This window comes from Liolophura sinensis, chromosome 12 (genome assembly GCF_032854445.1).
Source record: "Liolophura sinensis isolate JHLJ2023 chromosome 12, CUHK_Ljap_v2, whole genome shotgun sequence".
In the NCBI taxonomy this organism is placed as follows: Eukaryota; Metazoa; Mollusca; class Polyplacophora; order Chitonida; family Chitonidae; genus Liolophura; species Liolophura sinensis.
In genome coordinates this window covers 12835758-12856744 of record NC_088306.1, presented here as the reverse complement: position 1 = coordinate 12856744, position 20987 = coordinate 12835758, and the positions used below count along the sequence as shown (strand labels likewise).

At 38.4% G+C, this 20987-nt stretch overlaps 1 protein-coding gene across 1 annotated transcript in view; it reads left to right on the top strand.

Moving 5' to 3' along the window:
- The first annotated feature begins 1140 nt into the window (after positions 1–1140).
- Positions 1141–20987, top strand: part of LOC135478998 (tripeptidyl-peptidase 2-like) — a 34675-nt gene continuing 14828 nt past the window's right edge. The window contains 21 exon segments of the mRNA XM_064758697.1: positions 1141–1302; positions 4211–4339; positions 5093–5293; positions 7522–7643; positions 8181–8278; positions 9263–9328; positions 10897–11051; positions 11558–11634; positions 11981–12108; positions 12854–12909; positions 12911–12954; positions 14091–14106; positions 14108–14152; positions 14154–14230; positions 15270–15399; positions 15887–15904; positions 15906–15990; positions 15993–16067; positions 17242–17399; positions 17717–17793; positions 19515–19621. Of these exon segments, the coding sequence (XP_064614767.1) occupies positions 1141–1302; positions 4211–4339; positions 5093–5293; positions 7522–7643; positions 8181–8278; positions 9263–9328; positions 10897–11051; positions 11558–11634; positions 11981–12108; positions 12854–12909; positions 12911–12954; positions 14091–14106; positions 14108–14152; positions 14154–14230; positions 15270–15399; positions 15887–15904; positions 15906–15990; positions 15993–16067; positions 17242–17399; positions 17717–17793; positions 19515–19621 (2026 nt within the window).

Below are 20987 nucleotides of genomic sequence, written 5' to 3'. Positions count from 1 at the left end.
TACCCATCTATCAAGTCTGTTATAAAGTCTTGTGCAGGCTTTGCAGTACAGTTCTTCAATTTTATTCATGGTATCTAAAAACATAATATTAATGAAAGTGCAAAGGATATCACAGTTTCATTTTATAGCTACAAACATGGACAGTAATCAGCCAGGAGAGCGTATCAGCCATACGAGATTAAGACATAAGGCCGGCGACACACATCTGTATAAGGGGTGTTAGCTTAACATGGGTGTTACTGGTTAATAGTTCACAGCCTACAACATGTTCTTATTTCAAAGCATAAGATCTCTGTGTTCACCGGGTTTATTTCATACATGTCATACATTTGCTAGAAATCTAGTATCATATTTCATAGACTTCTCAAATTATTGTTTTCGCCTCTGTATGCCCCATGTTAGCTCCATGTAAACTATATAGTTGTAGGAGGGTGTGCAGGAATCATAGCCTATTATTACCGAAAGACACTTTGATTATAACCCACATAGGCAGACAGAATTTAAAGAACATATAAAGAATGAAGAAATGAACCAAATGAAACAACGCAAGATACATATTTAACAAATTCTTTGTTTACTGTCTCAGCTAAAGTATAAATAGCCTAAATGTAGATAATCATGACATTTTATCTAATCCTTTCCTAAAACTGGATAGGTCTATATTTAGGCTTACTAGAGCCGTACGTAATTATCTAATTACTACGATAGAAGCCCGCGTTAATTTATCAAATAATACAGCTAAAAATAAACCATGCGATGCTATAGTTCTTTTTTGATGTATAAAACATAAGGTAGCAGACTTGCAAGTGTAATTCAACAGGGAACGTGTGGGTTTATTTGGAAGTAGTGTACTTTCAACCAAAGCCATAGGAGGAAGGAAAAAGCCCTCCACAGAAACTAATATGTGAATTATATCCTGCGGATTAAATGACAAAGGAAGAGCACGAGTCAATAGATATTCCATGCTCTATCCTCACCCGTTTGTGGTTATTTATGTAGTTAAATAATTTTGTGTCAAACAAGACTTGTTTTCGTGGTTTTTGATCGCCACTCTGCCAGTGGAGCCGATTGGTGGTCGACAGAGACGCTTAGCCAATCAGCTAGAGGCACCGGCATGCTGAGGGAACTTGTTGCAGAAAGATGGCTGCTATAGTTGACACAGCATTTCCAGTGGAGGGCCTACTGCCGAAAAAAGAAACTGGCGCCGCTGCATTTTTAACTAAGTATCCCGAATACGACGGACGTGGAGTTCTGATAGCAATTTTAGACACTGGCGTGGATCCCGGTGCTCAAGGCCTTCAGGTAGGGCGACATCTTCGACCGAATGATATGTTGTCAACGTCACGAAATCTGAGCCCTCCGTAGTGATAGGCGTATGATGATTACTTGCTTTGATTGATGAACCTTGGTTTCTTGGTGTGAAATAGATGTAGATACAGTCCAACGTTAGTATTGTGTAATGCATTAGCCTTAGCATAGTGCATCATTCCGTAGCACACATATTCAGGCTGGAGTAGTTAAATTAACCCATTAGTCCTGTTTTTTATTTGTTTCAAGTTTGGAAAACCTAGTCTATCAAGAAGTGCTGTTTTAAAATTGGACATTCGTCTTAATTCTGAGACCATTCATACTGCTTAATATACCTCACCACATGTTTCCTAACGGCATGTTGATTGAACTGAGTTCAATGAGGTTTGCGCTGATAGCACCTAGCTCTAAATAGCTCTACATCTTCACTAACACTACGGGCGGGATAGAGCTATAGAAAGTTCTGTTAGATTCTTGTGCCAACTTGCACCTCAGGCACTCCTGTGAAAAATATTAGCCATTACAGCAAAATATTTAAATCCTCCTCTCGGTGCCTAGATTTAATTTCTACCGTTTTTTCCCTTTATTTGGACACGTAGTGTAGTCTGTGTATGGTTCATAAACTCAAAAGCTCATGCAATAACACAAAAGAATCACTGTACGCACATAGACTTCTATGAACTGTTGAACTCTTCCCTTAGAATGTAAACTGTCAAAATGTAGTGTAAAGCAACACCTATTTCCTCACTTATGTAGAAAACAAAGGGACATAATCAAAATATAAAAATCAATCGAGGGACCATGCGTAATTCACCAAAAATACAATAATCTCCATTACACTTATAGCTGTAAAATAAAGACAAATAGCGGCAAGAATATACGACCCCAATAATAGTTTGCCATTTTGATTTTCGTGACCAAGATGGCAAAAAAGTAAATGGGTGCAAGCTGTGTTGCTTTCGCCACCTACAGTGTTCAAGGACAGACGGCCATCACAGAAGATTTGAGATTAAGCATCCCTTTAAGACGTAGTGCTTATCACATAACCATCTTTCTCCAGCAACATTTATGGTCACTCCGGCAGAATCAGGTCAGCCTGGTTGCCTCATTAAATCTGAGTGTTGACCTGCGTAACTCAGTAGAAGCACAGAGTTTTTTCCCTTGAGCATATGCAATGTAATGTTGTCGAGCATTTATGATGTATGGATTCTTTGTATCAAAAACCCGCAGCGTACAGTGCAATATACTGGGTATAATAGTAAACAGCTCGCAGATGTATCGGTTTTACATAGAGTGCAGGCGGCTGCAGGGAATAAGTTACTGAATGTACGCCAGGAATTTACTGTTTGTGATTTAACTTAGTTTTGTGATGAACGGGTGTATATTTCTGTGGGCCAAGTAATCATTGTCACAAATTGAAACTGATTTAAGTAGATCTTCACTTTTGTAGTAGCAGGCTCAAAGCAGAGGATTTTTGCGTCAAACCTACATCATCCAAAAATCCTCAAGAATGCCCCCTTTTCAAGTTGGCATCAAACAACATGTTCTTCCTAGCTTGAGGCCCCACTTGAGCCTCTCGTTTTGGCACCAGAAATGTACTTTTTGGGACATCTCCTTTTAAGCGAAAAGGTTAGTCCGGCGTAAGGATAATTTTTCTCGGTCAAATCTACGTCAGGGATCACATAATTGGCATGAGTGCCTGAGCCTATCAGTGACATGTTGTGTTACATGAAGTTTTAGGGTGAAGTATAAGCCCTGTCCTTGTATATAAACTCCCCTGTATGGATTCGAAAAATGTACAGGTCTGCCCTTTCAAGTGCCTCTACCATTGTTTTCACATCGCAACAAAATTTTATCATAATTATACTTGTATCTCTGATCAAGATAAGCCCAGTCTTTTTTTTTTTGCAAAGGTTGTTTATTTTTGATGACATATGGAGGGTTTGTAACTGTTTTAATATGTACCTCTAATCTAAGCAGGATAAGCCTCATCTCTTTATTTTGCATATGTTTACTTTTGATCTAATGTTTGTTTGTTCCTATATTTCCTTTAATATAACAACCAACAACTGAACATGCATCACCATGGTCCATATCTGTTTTATTGTACAATGTATACTAGTATCTCTGATCAGGATAATATACTTTTAATAGTATATGTGTGTACCAACAATAAAATCATGATCAAAAATGAACCTCAAATGAAATTAAACTTTCTCTTTGTATATATATATATATATATATATATATATATATTTCATATATAATTTCACTTTCACAAAATTAAAAGATTTAAAAGTATTTAAATCTCAATCTGACCAGGAAAAAAAACTCAACTTTTGAGTTTCCGGTCGTAAAGATTTGGACCTCTATGAATCCCTGCGGAGAGAAAGAGCACATGTGTAGGGAACATTTACCACTGATAATTAAGCTTCCCTAACATAAATTTGTGTCAAATGTGTGATTTCTGTGATTAGCTTACCTGTTTTGAGACTCGCCAAATCAAAAGGCTCCCTGTCATTCACACCTGTCCGTGAAAATAATCCCATTTTCCAAGCCTATATCATAGCAGTTCTTGAGCCCCCCTCCATCATGCTGCTTTAGCGAGACTGACCTGTTTTTCAGCTGTGTCTGAGTCTCATTGTTAAAAGTATGTTTGTTAGGGGTAACCCAAGTGACCCTTCAAAAAGGGGCTCTGCTCTAAAATTTTTGTTCAGCTTTGACGGAGTATCTTTCTGATATTGTTCTCTCAGTGAGATTTCCTTAAAATCCCTACTTAGGAAAATTCCCTACACTAAACAACTCCCTACCAGCCTGCACTATTTTTTTAATAGGTTTGAGTTATGGCCAATAAATATTTTAGTAAGGATTGCCTCATGGGAGTTTCCTTTGTATATTACAGGTGACGTCAGATGGCAAACCAAAGATAATAGATCTCGTGGATGCAACAGGTTCTGGTGATGTGGATACCTCTACTATAGTAGAGGCTAAAGATGGAGAAATCACAGGACTGTCCGGCCGTAAGCTGAAGGTAAAGCACTAAAATAGAAGACTTTAGTACAGTTTCAAGAAGTTTTGCCTGTTAGTCTGAGAAAATTTACAACATGCGATTGCCAGATTATTATCTAGTGTACGTGTATGTGACTGTGCTCAGCAGTGGGTTGGTAATGGTCTTGTTATGTAGACAAGGTTCCGGGATCACACAGCGATCTTAGACTGAAGTCCAAATTTCAATCATTAAATTTGGTAATTCACTACAGAAATCTTCTTTCCCATGGTTTTAGCTGAAAATTGTTTTACAGTAACTTACCCTGAAATTATGCTGTCAAGCACAATTTTGCCATTGTTTTGTAAGAAATAACAATTTCAAAGTGATTTGAAATTTTGACTTAAGTCTAAGACTGCATGTGGAGCCAGTCACAATGGGAAATAACGCCTTAAAATTAGTCTGCTTCATTAAAATAGTCTAACAATGGAACAGCCAAAGGTTACATGATGAGTGGAACAATATTGTTTCTGCCATTAAAAGTGGAGAAAAGTGGAGGACTGCTTATGTATGTCAGAAATTCTTTTTGGGAAGAATGTTTGCTGCCATTTGCATTCTTACATAATTATTTAAATCTAGGTGGAATTTTTGTTTCCTGTTCTTCATCACACAGTATTACTGTCAGCAGAAAAATTTTGACCACAATGTGTGTCTGTAGATACATCATCCACTGAAAAAAAATTAAACAAAACAAACTCACAGTTTCTGGTTTTTATTTTCTAATGAAAATTCTTACAGATCCCAGATTCATGGGCCAATCCTAGTGGAAAGTATCACATAGGCTTGAAGAATGGGTTTGACTTGTATCCTAAAACCCTGAAGGACAGACGCACAAAGGAGCGACGGGAGAAGGACTGGGACCCTCCTCACAGAGCTGCCCTGGCATCTGCAATCCAGCAGCTTGAACAGTATGAGAAAGCTCACCCTAATCCGAAACAGGTCAGCTCTGCTTCTGGTAAATGCTGGGTGGGGAAACAGAAAACTATGACAAAAACACACCTGTATTCCCAGAACAACATCCCAGCGGCCCTAACCCTTAATTACGTCTTTGCCTTATTTAACTAGTGCTTTCAGATGTGCAGGCACCAAAAGGTGGTTTACACAAACCAAATTTCAAACAAAAAATTATTTGAAAATTGGTTTGTGTAAGGTGCAGTTTTCAAAAGCTGCTTAAATGTTGCTGTGAAGATGCCAACTATTATGTGCCAGATTGTGTATTTGCAACTCAAAGGACTCCTTCCATAACATAACAAGGAGCCTTGAACTGGGTTTTAACAAACAGTGCCTTGCGACTAACAGTCGATGATGTAAATTAGGTTTTAGGGCTTTGGGATATTGCCCACTTTCTGGAAGATTAAGAGTTGAGATATGTTGTCATTTAAGACGAATTATGAAAGCGAAATGTAATGAACCATATTTTGTGAACTACGGTAAAGGACCTAAAGTTTCGCCCTGGGACTCAGAAGTTGCATCCCAGGATTCAGTGCACTGATTCTGGCTGAGTGCCGCGGGAGAGCATCAGGGGTGGTTAGGAAATTATACTGACAGTTCAAGAATGTAATAAACAAGCTCAGACTCCACTGAGTAGTTAATCTATGCTCCTACCGCCAACTGTTCATATTTCCCTCAGTTTTGATCATAATAATTTTAGTACTTGCACTTTGCAACAGGTTGATTGGTTTATTATCATTATTTGGTGATAAATGGGAATTTGGGAGAAAACTCCGTGGATATTAAGCATGACTACTCAGTTCCTGGCAGGTGGAGTGTCATGTCAAATATCTGTTTTTAAACTGCAAGGTTTCTCCGTATACAAAGCTGAAGCACAAATTAGCACACCACAAATCCACATTTGCAAACTAGCAGCAGACGGGATGAAGATGTCAAATTGCGATCAAAGCAACACCTAAACCACGTGCATTTGCACCGCTGCAGCTAAACATTTCTTGTTCATTCTGGCGTAATTTGAAATACTAATTAATAGTCAATTAACTTCCATCCATATTTCGTAAACATGAAGACTGTAATTTACTTAATATTTAATCAAACTAACAATCACAGGACTGGAAATTCCCACCCATCGGTCATGTGAATTTTGCTCATGAAAGGCAGAACAATAATCTGTTGCTGGCGACACCGAAATCATGTCTAGACAAAACAGTACACAGGAAATCATAAAACATTTTGTTTATAAAGCCAGTGACGGTGTTGTGCAAACTTAATGTGATAAGAACTTAAACAAATCCTGTCTCCTTATATGCCGGACTTGCACACAATGCCAACGAAAAGGGGTAAAAGAAAGTCATTGTAGTTTTCAGGAAACCTTGAGTGGAGTATGTTTTCTCTGTTTAATGGAGGTTACTGATATAAAAACGCAGGAAAAGGAACTCTTCTGCAATAGGAGGGCACTTTCAACTGTAAAGAAACAAAATGTGTATGTAAACTGACACTAAATTGGAATTACATGGACACTGCAAGGTGATGACAGACATTTCTCAGTGAACTTTGGGGGGAGGGGCGCTAATCACACTCTTCTGTCATCTTGCCGCCAACTCACATCAAGCGAAAGTAAACGACAGTAACTCACGTGCGAAACTTTAGGTCATTTACTGTATGCCTTATCATAACTAGAAATTATAGTATGTGTATGTTAGACAACAGTTTATTCTGCACTGCGTACTTAAATATGACAGTTTTCTGTGTGAAAAGCATATACATGATAAAAGAACTGTTATGATTATCAAAATACCTCAATTTTTAGTGCAATTTATACAACTTCTTATTTTGATTTTGGAGACAAAACTGCATTGGTTGTATGTCTAGCTAAACGAGTGAAAATGCTAAAGAATTACAGTAAGTCTATATGGCATTTGAGTTACTGTATGTCTATATGATAGGACTGGTTGCAGGTGTCCTAGGTTGTCTTTGTATTCACATTGATTGTAAGAGCAGAATTTAACCCTGGTCCTATCCATTCATATTCATATCATTCTAGTCACCAGTGATACACTTGTTATTCAAATGCCATGGATTTAAGCAATATGCTTTTATGTAAAGTGAAAACTTTTGTTTGAAAAAATACATAAATTTGATGTAAATTAATACAAAGATAGAACAGAGAGAGGATGACACAAATGTTCAGATGACCTGTCATGGTATACTTACAGGATGATATGGAGTTTAAGAACTTTCAGGCTACGGTTGATGTACTAACAACATTAGACAAGAAATACTCTGACTGTGGCCCTGTGTATGACTGTGTGGTTTTTCACGACGGTAATACGTGGAGGTAAGACATTTGTTTGGGTGAAATGTTTTAACACATTCAGACCTTAGGCTATAGAAAGAATAATAGCCAGGAAGTAATTTTTTCAGGCTTTGCGAAGTCAGGAAAAGAAGGGTCTGTGAAAGCCTTGAAAATTAGGCTACAGAACCCACCTGGCCTACTTTTTGTAGTATGCTTACATTCTCTTCCAGAAAATTGTTTTCATACATCTGGGAAATTGCTTAATGCACTGCTGTGTATATGTACCTGATGCCTTCATTGCAGGCTATTTTCATTTCCGCCTGGGTGTTCAAGAAACCCTTTTTGTCCCTCAAAGAAGAAGGTTGACAATTTTTTTGGTACCGTTACATTGTATACATGTTATTAACTGTACTAAACTGCATGTTAAGAAATTGTTTCATGTATCCTTTAAACCATTGTCTTACGTTTCATCCGTATGAAACCAAAATGGCAGTCAGACGAAATTAACATTTTTGAAATCTTGAATGGCTTAATTACTTGATGAACTTTATGAACTGTGGATTTATGTCCTTTTTTCAGAGCCTGCGTAGATGTAAACCAAGATGGGAATTTAGCCTTGTGTAATGCCTTAGCCAGTTTTTATGAGGAAAGAGAGTTTAGTCGTTTTTCTACAGGAGGTTAGTACTGTCATGCCTCTACTGGAATACACTACACGTTTTTGTTTTGAAAGCAATAGTTTATAAACAAAAACAGTTATGTGACAAATAATAAGTGCAAAATGATAAAAAAAAAGCAGCATTGTTTTTAAATGTATTTATATGTAAAATGTGACTATTAAAGGGATGTTTATTCTTTGACATGGCATCTACCATTACATAGCCTGATGCATGGCTTCAGCAACAAACGTGATCTCCAGAGATATATATTTTTGATCCTGTTTAAGGCTTTATCGGTATGGAATTATCAGGCTTGGATTCAGCATTCCGAATGGCCTATGTCTATAGCGACCTATAATCGTGTACAATATAAATACATGTATGATGTGACTTCTGCGTTAGTGTACAGAGATTACTATTTATCAGTTTTCAGTTCAGTTACTGGTATTTTATAGGCCAATGGGTTCAGGTGCCGTTGTGGAAATTCAGTTGTATTCCTCTTCAAAGCTTTCAGCTGTATGCTGACGAGAGCAGACACGGCTGTTTTTGAGGGGTACAAAATCCTTCCATCTTGTGCTGTAAATCCACACCTTTCTGGGGGCCAGATCGTCTGGAAACTAAAGAAAACTGATTCCAGGGTTCTTCCATGACCTGTTTATACAAACACAGGCAAAACAGCTAATCATTTGGCAGATAAATACAATGTGCTTGTTGTCACTCATGTAGCTGTTGGTGACACCGAACGAAATGGTGAAGCTATGACAACTCGTAAAGGTTGGACTTGTATGACATGATATGGCAAAGAGTACAATGTTGGCAGAAAAGATGCGTAAAACCAGCCTCATTATCTAGTGATTTAGTGCCATTATTACTCAGATTAATGTACTCTTTTTCAGTATTTTTGTACGCTCAATTTAGCTGTATATGCAGGGGTAGCTAATTGCCAATAAATAGTAAATCCGGACACTAATCAGTAAACGAGTAATATATTGCATTCACTTTCAGATATGCTGAATTTTTCTGTGAATATACATGATGATGGAAATGTCCTGGAAATTGTGACTAATGCCAGTAAGTTTGTTTTTCTTTAAATTCTTCAATAATGCCAGTGCTTTTATCAGACTCAGAACTCAAATTTGAAATAAAAGGCTATTGCTCACTGACTTAGTGCTTAAAGGTTATTGCTCACTGATTTAGTGCTAAAAGGCTATCCCTTACTGACTTAGTGCTAAAAGGCTATCCCTTACTGGCTTAGTGCTTAAAGGCTATCCTTTACTGGCTTAGTGCCAAGAGGTGTTATGCTTGATGGAGACCACCAGGAGATGACCTGGCCCAAAAAATCGTTTGGTAGTGGGTGAAGTCTAGTTGACAGCTCAGACATGCTTGTATTGTTACAGAGCCTTCTTACAGGTAAGTCAGTGGAAGAAAAATACCAGCCACAATAAATGTGTAATGAGCAAATGTCGGGGGAATTACAGTAGCGGACACTTTAGTTTCTTAATTTCATTATACACCTTTATTAATAGCATGTTGAACTGTTCTATATAACTTGGCATACTGAAGTAGGCTTCTGAAGTAAAGGTCGGTGGTATATGCCATAAACCATATACCACGAGTTTCTTCCTCCCATATAACACGGTTTCACCACCATAGTGTTAGTGGAATTTTCTCGAGCATGGTCAGGGGTTCATAGAAGTTGTTTAGAAGAGACAGTGTTCGGTCGGTCAGTTAAATAAAAAGCTCAATAACTGGTCATGGTTCTTCAATATGAGGGTGGTTTTTGAAAGAAATATTCAGAATTTTACATAAATTCAATTTGAACATATCCAAAGTTTCGTGAAGCCACCTGTTCGCTTTATGAGTTATCTCCCTTTTACGGAAATCTTCATGACCGTTAAGGCGGCAAATTTGGGAAGCAGAGGGGGTCATGAAGTCAAACATGACACATAGTAAGCTTTTTTGATCTCTGCCAAATCAGTCGTTATGCATAATTTGACCGACTTCGGCTTCCGATCGTTCTGTTTTGACATAAACGTAGAGCGAGTGACTGCGTTTGAGCGCATACGCTTTGACTGGTTTCACTCAGTCTAGACTAATGCTCTAGGTTGTAAGCTTTCTGGGCAGGTCTTACACTTCACTGGAATGGTATCCTGGCATACAAGTAACAATAACTCCAGTGTGCGCCAGTGATCAGTTTGCAGTGTCAACTAGGAGGCCAGCTTGAGTTCATCTATAGATGGTTTGCAGTGGCAGCCATCTTTGAGGTAAGATTGAGTATTGCCCACTGTGTGTCTATTGTTAGAGGTGTCATAAGGCAGGCAAAGGCCCTTAACTGGTTAGGGTATACAGTGGGCATTACACGCATACTTATCTCAAAGATGACAACCATCTCTAGGCAGTAATAAGTACTTCAATCAATGAAGAATAGTAAAGTGTGAAAATATTCAATTTTAGTATCTCAACAGGTCGGTCAAAAAACCCAACCAAAAATAAGAAATTTTTGATGTGTATAAACTATGGACTTCTAGTTCCCAACAGTGAAGTTGCGTCTTTTTAAATTACTTGTACAGTGCCTCAAAGTCTAGTGATCTGCTCTCAGCCAATTAGTGTAGGTCTGACGGAATAGTCTGTCTCTTCAGGTTCTCATGGTACGCACGTGGCGGGTATAGCGGCAGCACATTATCCATACAACCCTGACAGGAATGGTGTTGCCCCGGGTGCACAAATCATCTCCATCAAGATCGGAGACACTCGTTTGGGCTCCATGGAAACTGGATCAGCCTTAGTCAGAGCGGTAACTAATGCCTTGTCAATCATCATGCATGGAATGGAAATTTTTCCATTATAATGCTTTATCATTTTAAAAATGAAAAGTGAAGTATCACAGTAGTTGTATTTACCATTGTGTATTTAATGGACATTGCATTTGTTATTGTTGGAGACAGCTGGGTACATAGACCCACACTTTATTTCACATTATTCTGACAGAACTGTCAACAAAAAGCAATCTAATCAGAGAGAATATTTTTTGGGCTGAAGTAAATATCTGGTGAGGTGAAATTCTTGACATTTTGAAAATCCAATCACTGATACAACAATCAATCAGTCTATTAATTAATCTTTGCTTGTTGATTAATTAATCTTTGCATATTTGCTGAAGTTAAGATGGGGCAAAAAAGAAAAGATTATTTGTTTAGATTTTCTTGCTATTTTGTGGTGAGGACAATTCATCTCTCAGTAAACTAATGTTTGTGTTACGTTATGCTGTGTTTGGTAAATTCTTTTCTCCTTGATTTTCAGATGATCAAGGTAATAGAAAGGAAATGTGATCTGTTAAACTACAGTTATGGGGAGGCCAGTCACTGGCCAAATTCAGGGTGAGTGAACAATACTCTATGGCTTGCTAAACTACACGTACAGTTGTGGGTAGGCCAGTCACTGGTCAAATTATGGGTGGGTTTAAATACAAAAAACTAAGTATGCTTTGTGAAGATTATTTGTGAATAATGCAATGTTTTACTGCCAACAAGTTCAACTGTCTGAAAGAAGGGGGCTTCCCATGTGTTTTCCCATGGCTCATTATTTTAGCACAGACTTGCAGGGATTCTTTTGCCATGTTTCTATGATAATTTATGGTTCTTGCTTTGTCGTGAGTTTGGCCCAGTGTACTTTTGAAAAAAGTCTGTTTTGCTTTACAATGAAGTCTTGTTTGATTTGTTTCAGGCGTGTCTGTGATATTCTTTCAGAAGTTGTTAATAAACACGGTGCTATATTTGTGTCCAGTGCTGGCAATAATGGGCCTGCTCTGTCTACTGTGGGCAGTCCTGGGGGAACGGTCTCCTCCATTATAGGTAAGGTCATTAGAAAACGAAAGTGATGAAGGTTTAGAAGTTTCCATTAAGGTATGGCCATTAGAAAGTTAAAATTGTATTTAGGTCAAGAAGCATCCATTACAGGTAACAGCATTACGAAGTAGGACACTCCTGCATTCTATATGTACATTTATAAGTAAGGTGTAATAAGAAAGTGGGGCCTCCGTGGCTCAGTCAGTTGGCGCACTAGCGCAGCATAATAACCTAGGAGTCTCTCACATGCGGTCGCTGTGAGTTCAAGTCCAGCTCATGCTGGCGTTCTCTCCAGCCGTACGTGGGAATCTGTCAGCAACCTGCGGATGGTTGTGGGTTTCCCCCGGGCTCTGCCTGGTTTCCTCCCACCATAATGCTGGCTGCCGTCGTATAAGTGAAATATTCTTGAATACGGCGTAAAACACGAAATTAAATAAATAAATACATAAATAAATAAAGTGAAATTAAAAACTAGTATAGCAATAATAGTTTTTTCCCTGTTATAGGTAAGGCATTAGAAAGTGAAAGTCTAAAGAACAGCAGGCTATTGTAAAACTTATAGACTAAATGGGTAGTTTTTACTTCAAATGTATCTTGGAAATCATACATTCTGTATATATATATATGTAGGGTCAAGTTTTTCTAATATAACTTTTGTGACACCTGAATATCATAGATGAATGGAGAGAATTTTTTTCCATTTAGAATTCCATGATCACATATAGCTCAAGATGAATACTTGTTTTCCTAGGTGTTGGTGCCTATGTATCTCCTTCAATGATGGCAGCAGAATACTCATTAAGGGAAAAAGTTACCTGGTATGCAGTACACCTGGTCATCCAGAGGACCTAGGTAATAAACTTTGACTCATTTCAAATCATTTTGGACCTAATTTTATACACCTTGCCATTAGGCTTTCTGCATAGAAGTTGAATGTTTGGTGGATACTTACACATACACAGATGACAATGTGTCATAACCACATTTGTCCATTTCTGTGGTTGTCATGGTTAACCAGATTGCAGTTTACCTATATATATATATATATATATAGTATAGATATGATTTTGTATTAGGGCTATAACTCCCAACTGTTTTCCACATAGAGTTTTAATTTTTGGTGGATACAAACATACACTGATGATGATGGATCACCACTCCTGTTTGTCCATTTTCACCATTGTCTTGGAAACCAGATAGTCATTTTTCTTATATATGCTATAAAAAATATATGATTTCATGCCCTGGCTACAACTTCAACTCTTTTCCATGTAGAGTTTTACTTTTTGATGGATACAGAGATACACAGATGACGATGTGTCGCAACTCACATTTGTTCTTTTCTGCAGTTGTCATGGTAACCAGGCAGCCGTTATAAATATATACTGTATAAATATATACTGTATAAATATATACTGTATAAATAGATATGATTTCATGTCTGGGCTGTAAACTCCAGCTATTTTCCGCATAAAGTTTTCATTTTTGGTGGACACATTTGTCCATTTTTTCTCTTGAACTCTTGTTTTACAGCTGGTGGTTCTTGACCAGTGAAGTAAAGCATTGGTGTTCAAGTGCAGCTGGTCATTGAATAACTTAGGGTTCACACAGGGACTTGAAAACCTTGAAAAGCCTGGAATTTGAATGTAACTTAGGCAGGCTTTGGAAAGCCTGGAAAAGCATGTTTTTTGTAGTTAAGTCTGGAAAAGCCCTGGAATTTAAACTGTACAATCAGCCTAAGCTAATTATGTATTGTGCATGCTTGTTAATTTTCTAGGAGAAATTTGTTTTAGAACATCTTTGAAATTGCTGTCTATATTAAAGAAAGAGTGTTCAACTACTGTACATGCTATCAATTCCATTTTATATTGCTTTAAGCATGTATGAGTTTACAATATTTATTCTTAGTAGCCTAGAAGAATAATTTCCTGGCTTAGAAATTTGATTGATAAATGTGTGAAATATATATACAAGTTTCTTTTTGGCAGCCATGATGGTGACATGGGGGGTGAATATCAGCGCTCCTGGGGGTGCCATAGCCCCTGTACCTAAACTGGACACTGCGGGGCCTACAACTGATGAATGGCACCAGTATGAGCTCACCCAATGCCTGCGGGTGTATAGGTAGGTGCAGCTTAATTGTAATACCAAGACACAGGTGGTACAGATCTGAAGGTTGTGTAAATTCATAATCAGGTCATAAGAGAGACTACAGCTCAGAGATTAACGATGACAGTGTGATCGGTGGCAGTGGTCACATGAGCAGGAGAATTCAAATGTCAGACACGATATTGTGTTGTAATTATGCACCCTACCATTTAACTTCAGTTCTGCTGTACAGATTGTAGGGAATTCCGAATACTTATATACACGGTTGATAAAATGGAGATTGTATTTAGTTTACTAGACTTATGATTTGCTTTCAGTCTGTCGTATTGTTTTGCATGTGTGATCCACGAGTGAACATTGCATGGTGGGAATCTCTTTGCTGCCTCATTTGCATCCTACATGTATCTTGTCAGGCAGACACTTTAGACCAGTGACAGATTTCCCCTTCTAGTTCTTTTTACTGACATTTTCCGGAAAATGTAAGGCTAGAGCATTTGGAAAAAGTTTAAGTGAAGTGTTTGCGAGCTTAATAATATTTAGATAGTCCTTGCTGTGGGATGGGATATTAGAAATTGTTAGCTTGTGAGAAGTGATATTTTGCGCTCGTTGAATATCACTTGTCAAGAGTTGAATATTCTTGATATCCCATCTGATACCTGCCATCTCACGACCAATGGAAACAGAGAAGCTGATGATACATGTATTGTAATGAATAAACAGTGTTTTTCTCTGAAAATGTGATGTTTACAGTCAGAAATTTAAAGGCATCTAAACTGATATTGAACCACCATATTGTGTTATTATCAGTGTAAGGTTTAGTTCCAAAATGAATTAAGCTGCAGTACAGTAATGCAATAAAATGTAATCTGCGTGGAAGGTCTGCCAGAAACCTACGGATGGTCGTGGGTTTGCCCCGGGCTCTGCCAAGTTTCCTCCCACCATAGGTGAAATATTCTTGAGTACGGCGTATAACACCAATGAAATAAATAAATAAATGTAATCTGTGATATTTTTCAGGGGTTAGCTTGTTTCAGATTCTGTATGTTGGTATTTTTCAGCACTGTGTTGTCAGCATTGAAGGCTCGCGATATTCCTTACTCTCCACACAGTGTGAAGAGAGCTCTGGAGAACACTGCTCAGCAAGTGGACAGTATAGAACAATTTGCCATAGGTCAAGGCCTGGTCCAGGTGAGCTCAAGGTTGATCCTTTTTGATCTGCTCAGTGATGCTCAATATTCCCCCTTTTCTTGGTCTTAAAAATGCTTCGCATTTGTAATTTAGACTCGAGACTTGAGAAGTTTTGGTCCATCTTTAAAGACTTTTTCCTCTTAAAAGTTAGAAATGTCAAGTTGATTCAGTCCCGCTCTTTGTAGATGGAATTGGTGACAGTATACTGTAAGATGATGTTCATCTGGGCTGTTTGCAGAGTTTAATGTGCATTTAGACACTTGTTCTCCCACTAATATGGTGAGCATATCTGTATGCCACCTGTGCGAAGCTGGTCAGTAACTTGCCAGAAGTCAGTGGTTTACTCTCCACTCACAAAACTGACCACCATTGTATAAGTGAAAAAGCCCAGTCAGATAAAACAAGATTTAGATTTGTGCTCCTAATGTTGTTTCAGTAAACTGTTGCCGTAAAATTAAAAAAAAACAACTCTGTTCTTTCTGTTCAGGTGGAGAAGGCTTTTGAAAATAATAAGCAACCATTGTAAATCTCAGGAACGGAATGTACAGTTCAACGTGAGCTGTTCTAATGGACAGCGAGGCATCTATCTCAGGGGAACCGTGTAAACTTCACAAACCTGCAGAGGTCCATAGTTACTATAGATCCTATTTTCATAGATGATAAAACAGGTAAATGCAGGGATCTGTTCCGGTTAAGGTTGGTGTATGAAAAAAGTATTATGTATTGTATTGTATTATGGTTCCAATCAGTTTTCACCTCAGTGTTTAGAGAAGAGGCAATTCGATGTTGATGAAATTAAATTGTCAGCATGCTAGGTGTTTAATGAAGCTGTTGAATGATAGTTTTTGTTTGAAATCATCCTAGTTGTATGTTATTCTTGTGTAGAAAAAGAGAGACTCTTCAGCAGCCCATAAATGATTAAAATCCTCATGTCAGCCTGTAAATAATGAAGGACAGCTTTATGGCCTGTAAAGTATGGAAACGCCTTGATGGTTTATAAATGATGGAAACATCTTGATGGCCTGTAAATAACGAAGACGCCTTTATGGCCTGTTAAAGTATGGAAACGCCTTGATGGTTTATAAATGATGGAAACATCTTGATGGCCTGTAAATAATGAAGACAGCTTTATGGCCTGTAAATGGTGGAAGTGCCTTGATGGCCTGTAAGTGATGGAACACCTTGATGGCCTGTAAATAATGAATACACCTTGATGGCCTGTAAATGATGAAGACGCCTTTATGGCCGGCAAATGATGGAAACACCTTGATGGCCTGTAAATAATGCAAACACCTTCACCACTCAAAAATAAGGAGCTTTTTCAACAGTGCTTAATACATGTGTTTAATAGTTGTGATCAGTATCATCCACAATACATGTACATTAATCAACAGCAGATCCTAGCCAAGGGTTCAACCCCAATACTAGTCAATTAAAAAACTTCCAAGATTTTACAGTACAGCACTGACATAACTGGACAATAAAGGTATTGCCTAACAATCATGATTGGCTGGTTTTGAGGCCTGTCAAAGATTGCTAATATTGCTGTGTAAAGATTACAACCACAGTAGACCGTCACTGTATTGACGCAGCAGACTACAACCATGGTAGACCGTCACTGTATTTTGTGCGAAAAAAGCATTGTAAGCAGTGGAAATAGGGACGACATGCGTCCATGGTAAGCAAGGTGGACCAGTTGAAAAGATGAGCTGAAACTGATGAGAAAACATGCATGAAATGTTTTTTAATTGTGAATGTAAAACTGAGGCATTAGCTCTTTCAAAATCTTCGAGCAGCACACTTTACAGTATCAAGCTCTAACAGAAGTGGTCTGAATTCCAGTTCCTGAGGAGAAGATAGAGTTCACTGCCCAATTCAGCCTAGTGTGTGATGCGCCGTGGGTACAGGTGCCTAACCATGTGGAGTTGTGGAGCACAGCACGCTCCTTCTCTGTCAAGGTGGACCCCAGGGGGTTACCAGAGGGCGCCCACTACACAGAGGTGAGGGGGAAGGTGGAATGGGTAACACTCTGCAGAATGCAGGCGGACCCTGATGCATGTCTTTCATCTGTCAGTTGACTGCCTTGTTCAGTCTGCTGAGAAGTCAGCCTGTGGTCAGCCAATGCAAGATAAAACACTAAAAAAACGTGCTTTAATTTGTGTATTTGCCCCAAAACTTCGTTGAAAAAATTCATTCCATATAGGAAAATTAAAAGAAATTAAGAGATTTGTTTCACTTTGTGAACCTCTTTGTCACATATTGGTGATATTTAGACTCGATATTTAGAGATACATACATTTTGTTATATTTCCCACAGGTATGTGGTTATGACATCAGCTGCATTGAGAAGGGGCCAGTGTTCAGGGTCCCTATAACTGTGATATCCCCCTTAAGGTAAGGCACACGCTTAAAGGGGAAGAAAACCTAAAAACATGATGCTATAGGCTGAAAAGAACACATTTTTTTCTATCTGGTGGTGGTGTTTTTTGACATTTTGACATTTTTCCTCGCCATACACGTAAAGCCTGCAAATGGCAAAGCTGGCATAAATCACCAAGCCCATCGCATTCTCCATCTTTAACACCCTGTAATTTATGCTGGGGGTGTGTTGCCTCTCAGCCATTGAGGTCGTTAAAACTACCGGCTTGTTCGTGTAACCTCGGAACCTACATCCAACATTCCGGTTTCCCGATCGTCAAGCGGAAAACGAACTGTACTATTCACTACTTTCTGGGAAAAAGAGTTCTACCAGAAATGTACGAACTGCACTTCAACGGTTTCCAATGGCAATTCTCCTCCTAACACAGAAGACTTGAGGACTAGTTCTTAGGCAAAATGGAGTCGCCCTCAGCGGCTTTTGGCCCGGACTTTATTTCTAATTGGTCAACTTGAGGTATAATTAACGTCTGTGTATCACAGAGTCAATCATTCTACTTTTTTTGGTTAACAAGCCAGTATTTTTTGTGACATGTTTTGAACATTATTCAGTTTTACAAACTGCTCAGTCAGGCGAGGTAGTGAATGCCTTGTTCTCTGAATGCCTTGTTTATCTATAATGTGACCTGTAAAAATGCACACCTTCAGAAGCAAATAAAGAGTTTGATGCTATCTTTTTCTAGGAAATGAAAGGAAATTAACCAAACTTCACGAAAAATTCTTTAGCAAGTGTTACTTCACTGAAAATCCCGTTCACACTAGGAATGTAGAATGTATAAGTGTATGAGGTGTTTTTGTGGCATGTAAGGCATTTATATGTGGGTTTTTCCCTTGGGCTGAATGTAGCTGAAGTCACCTGTAGTGTGTGATATGAATCACGTCATGTTACAAGTAGGAAGATGATTACAGCTATTTGTCTGGTTAAATATGCTGTGAAACCTACGCTGTTTGGCACTGCATAACTTGCGTTATATGACAAAATATACCATAAATTCTATAACATTTTTGTACATTGAAGGATTTGACTTTTAAGGAAATATATTTTTGGAAGTCTGATTCTCCCTTGTGCATTACTTCAAGCTGTTTGAAAAAACACTGTACACTATGTACACTGGTCGCTGGCCAAAACTAGATCCAATAACTGATTTGACAGCCCGTGCATGGCTTCTACTAACACTCAAATAAAGACTTTGAACACTTTAGAAGGTCTACAATCTATATCTGTAACCAGAAAAACACCTTTTTCTAATGTGCACTTTGTCTCCGACATTTTTTTTCAATATTTTGGAAAGCCGGGGCAGGAGTCATTGATCTATCCTGGAGCAGGGATCAAATCAAAATGCACATTAGCCCAAACGCACCCCCCTCCCCCCCCCCAAAAACCACAGCTAAATATGTCCGCGTTATTGACACAGCGCTTGATCTAATCTTTATGAAGCATTATAAACATTATAGGATAACAAGGAATGTGTGCATTTTGGAGCACTTCAGTAAACCATGAGATGTCTCAACCAAAGATACAGTATACATGGCAGCAGAGCTGATCTCACAGCTGATTGGTTTAGATACTGTTTTAGAATCAAAATGCATATTGGAGTGCTGTATTTAGCTGGAATGCGAAACAGTGCTTTGTTTCCAAAGTTTCCGAAGAGATCTGATCATTATTTCGTGCATTTCAGTGTGACGGACACTGTCAGTCAGCAGATAGTGTTCAAGGAGTTGAGCTTTAAGCCAGGTCAGATCCGGCGTCACTTCATCAAGGTACCAGAGGGAGCATCCATAGCAGGTGAGACTGGGTGAAACTGTGACTACATGTCGTTGTTGAAAGTCATATTCATTAGTGTTGGTGGTGGTTTTGTAATTAACAAAATGTCATGTTAAACACATCAGACAGTCTGTATGTTATGTCCTGAAATAGCCATTGGTCGAAATTATGACAGGATAAAAAATGTTTAATTTTGATATTGTTTTTACGTATTCTGGTGTATTTGACTGAATTCTGAATCTGCTTTTGGATTTTACCTATCTTTGTGACTGTTTGAGATATCATCAATAAACTTTTTTCTGTTATGTAATTTCATTGCCCTGTAACTTAAGAACTATGGTAGCAGAAATGTAAAACTTGCTCCATATTGTATCCCAAGACATGCCCTTTCGGCAATATGCCAACAGATTTGAACTATGATCAGTAATTTTCTCGCTAGAAATGATTAAATGACACGACCCTACATCAGAAATAGAAATGTAATCCTGTGCATTTAACATAGACTTTGGAGGTAACTGTGTACTATACATGTGCTGCATGTTTGCACATGAACCAGCCTTGTTCGCAGTGCATCATGGGTAATTCTCGACAATCCCGACGGCATTCACTCATATCCCTGTGCTTATCAGGAATATAAGTTCAAAGCCATGACGTAATATATGAAAAATGTCTATCCACACAAGAGCCCAAAACATGTTATTCTTACTTGGCCAAATTCAACCGTTAAAGAAATATTGTGGTTTCCAGTTTCTATTCAGGCTAGACCTTACATGCCCGTAAGGAAGAGACGGGCTTTAGGATGCCACACAGAAAAGTAACTACGAAACCGTACGCCATGGCTTTGGACTGAGGATCTTTTTTAAAGGAAACAACACACAACACGGCTTATTTCTTCTAACTGTTTAGACCAAAATTTCACATCTTTATAGTTTCCTAACTTTTCCTGTCAGCTGTATGCACTCTGTCTCGCTTGTTCTCAAAACTGAACTGAGCCCAGGGAAACCAGATGGGACACTAGCGTGGGGTGATTGCACACCATGTGTCCAGCAACCTGAAACGTACATACTTAACCAGGCGCGGTGATCACCAAGGCCTAACTTGATCAAGGCGCTATGGTGGTTTTCAGCACTAGATGCATTGTATATGATATTCGGTAGTTGATTATTTTTGTCATGCTTTTTCTCCATGTTGCCTGCTCTTGTAAATACTGTTACAATTTGTACATGTAGGTTGAAAGTGTTGAATTGTCCATTGTCTGTGTACTTCAGCAGTTAAATGAAGCTGTTCATCTTTATGGGTATTAACATCTGTTGGTAAACAGATGTTTTCCAAAGCTTAATTTTTTTTGATCATGGCAAATTAGTTCAGTGCATTACTTTTATAGTGT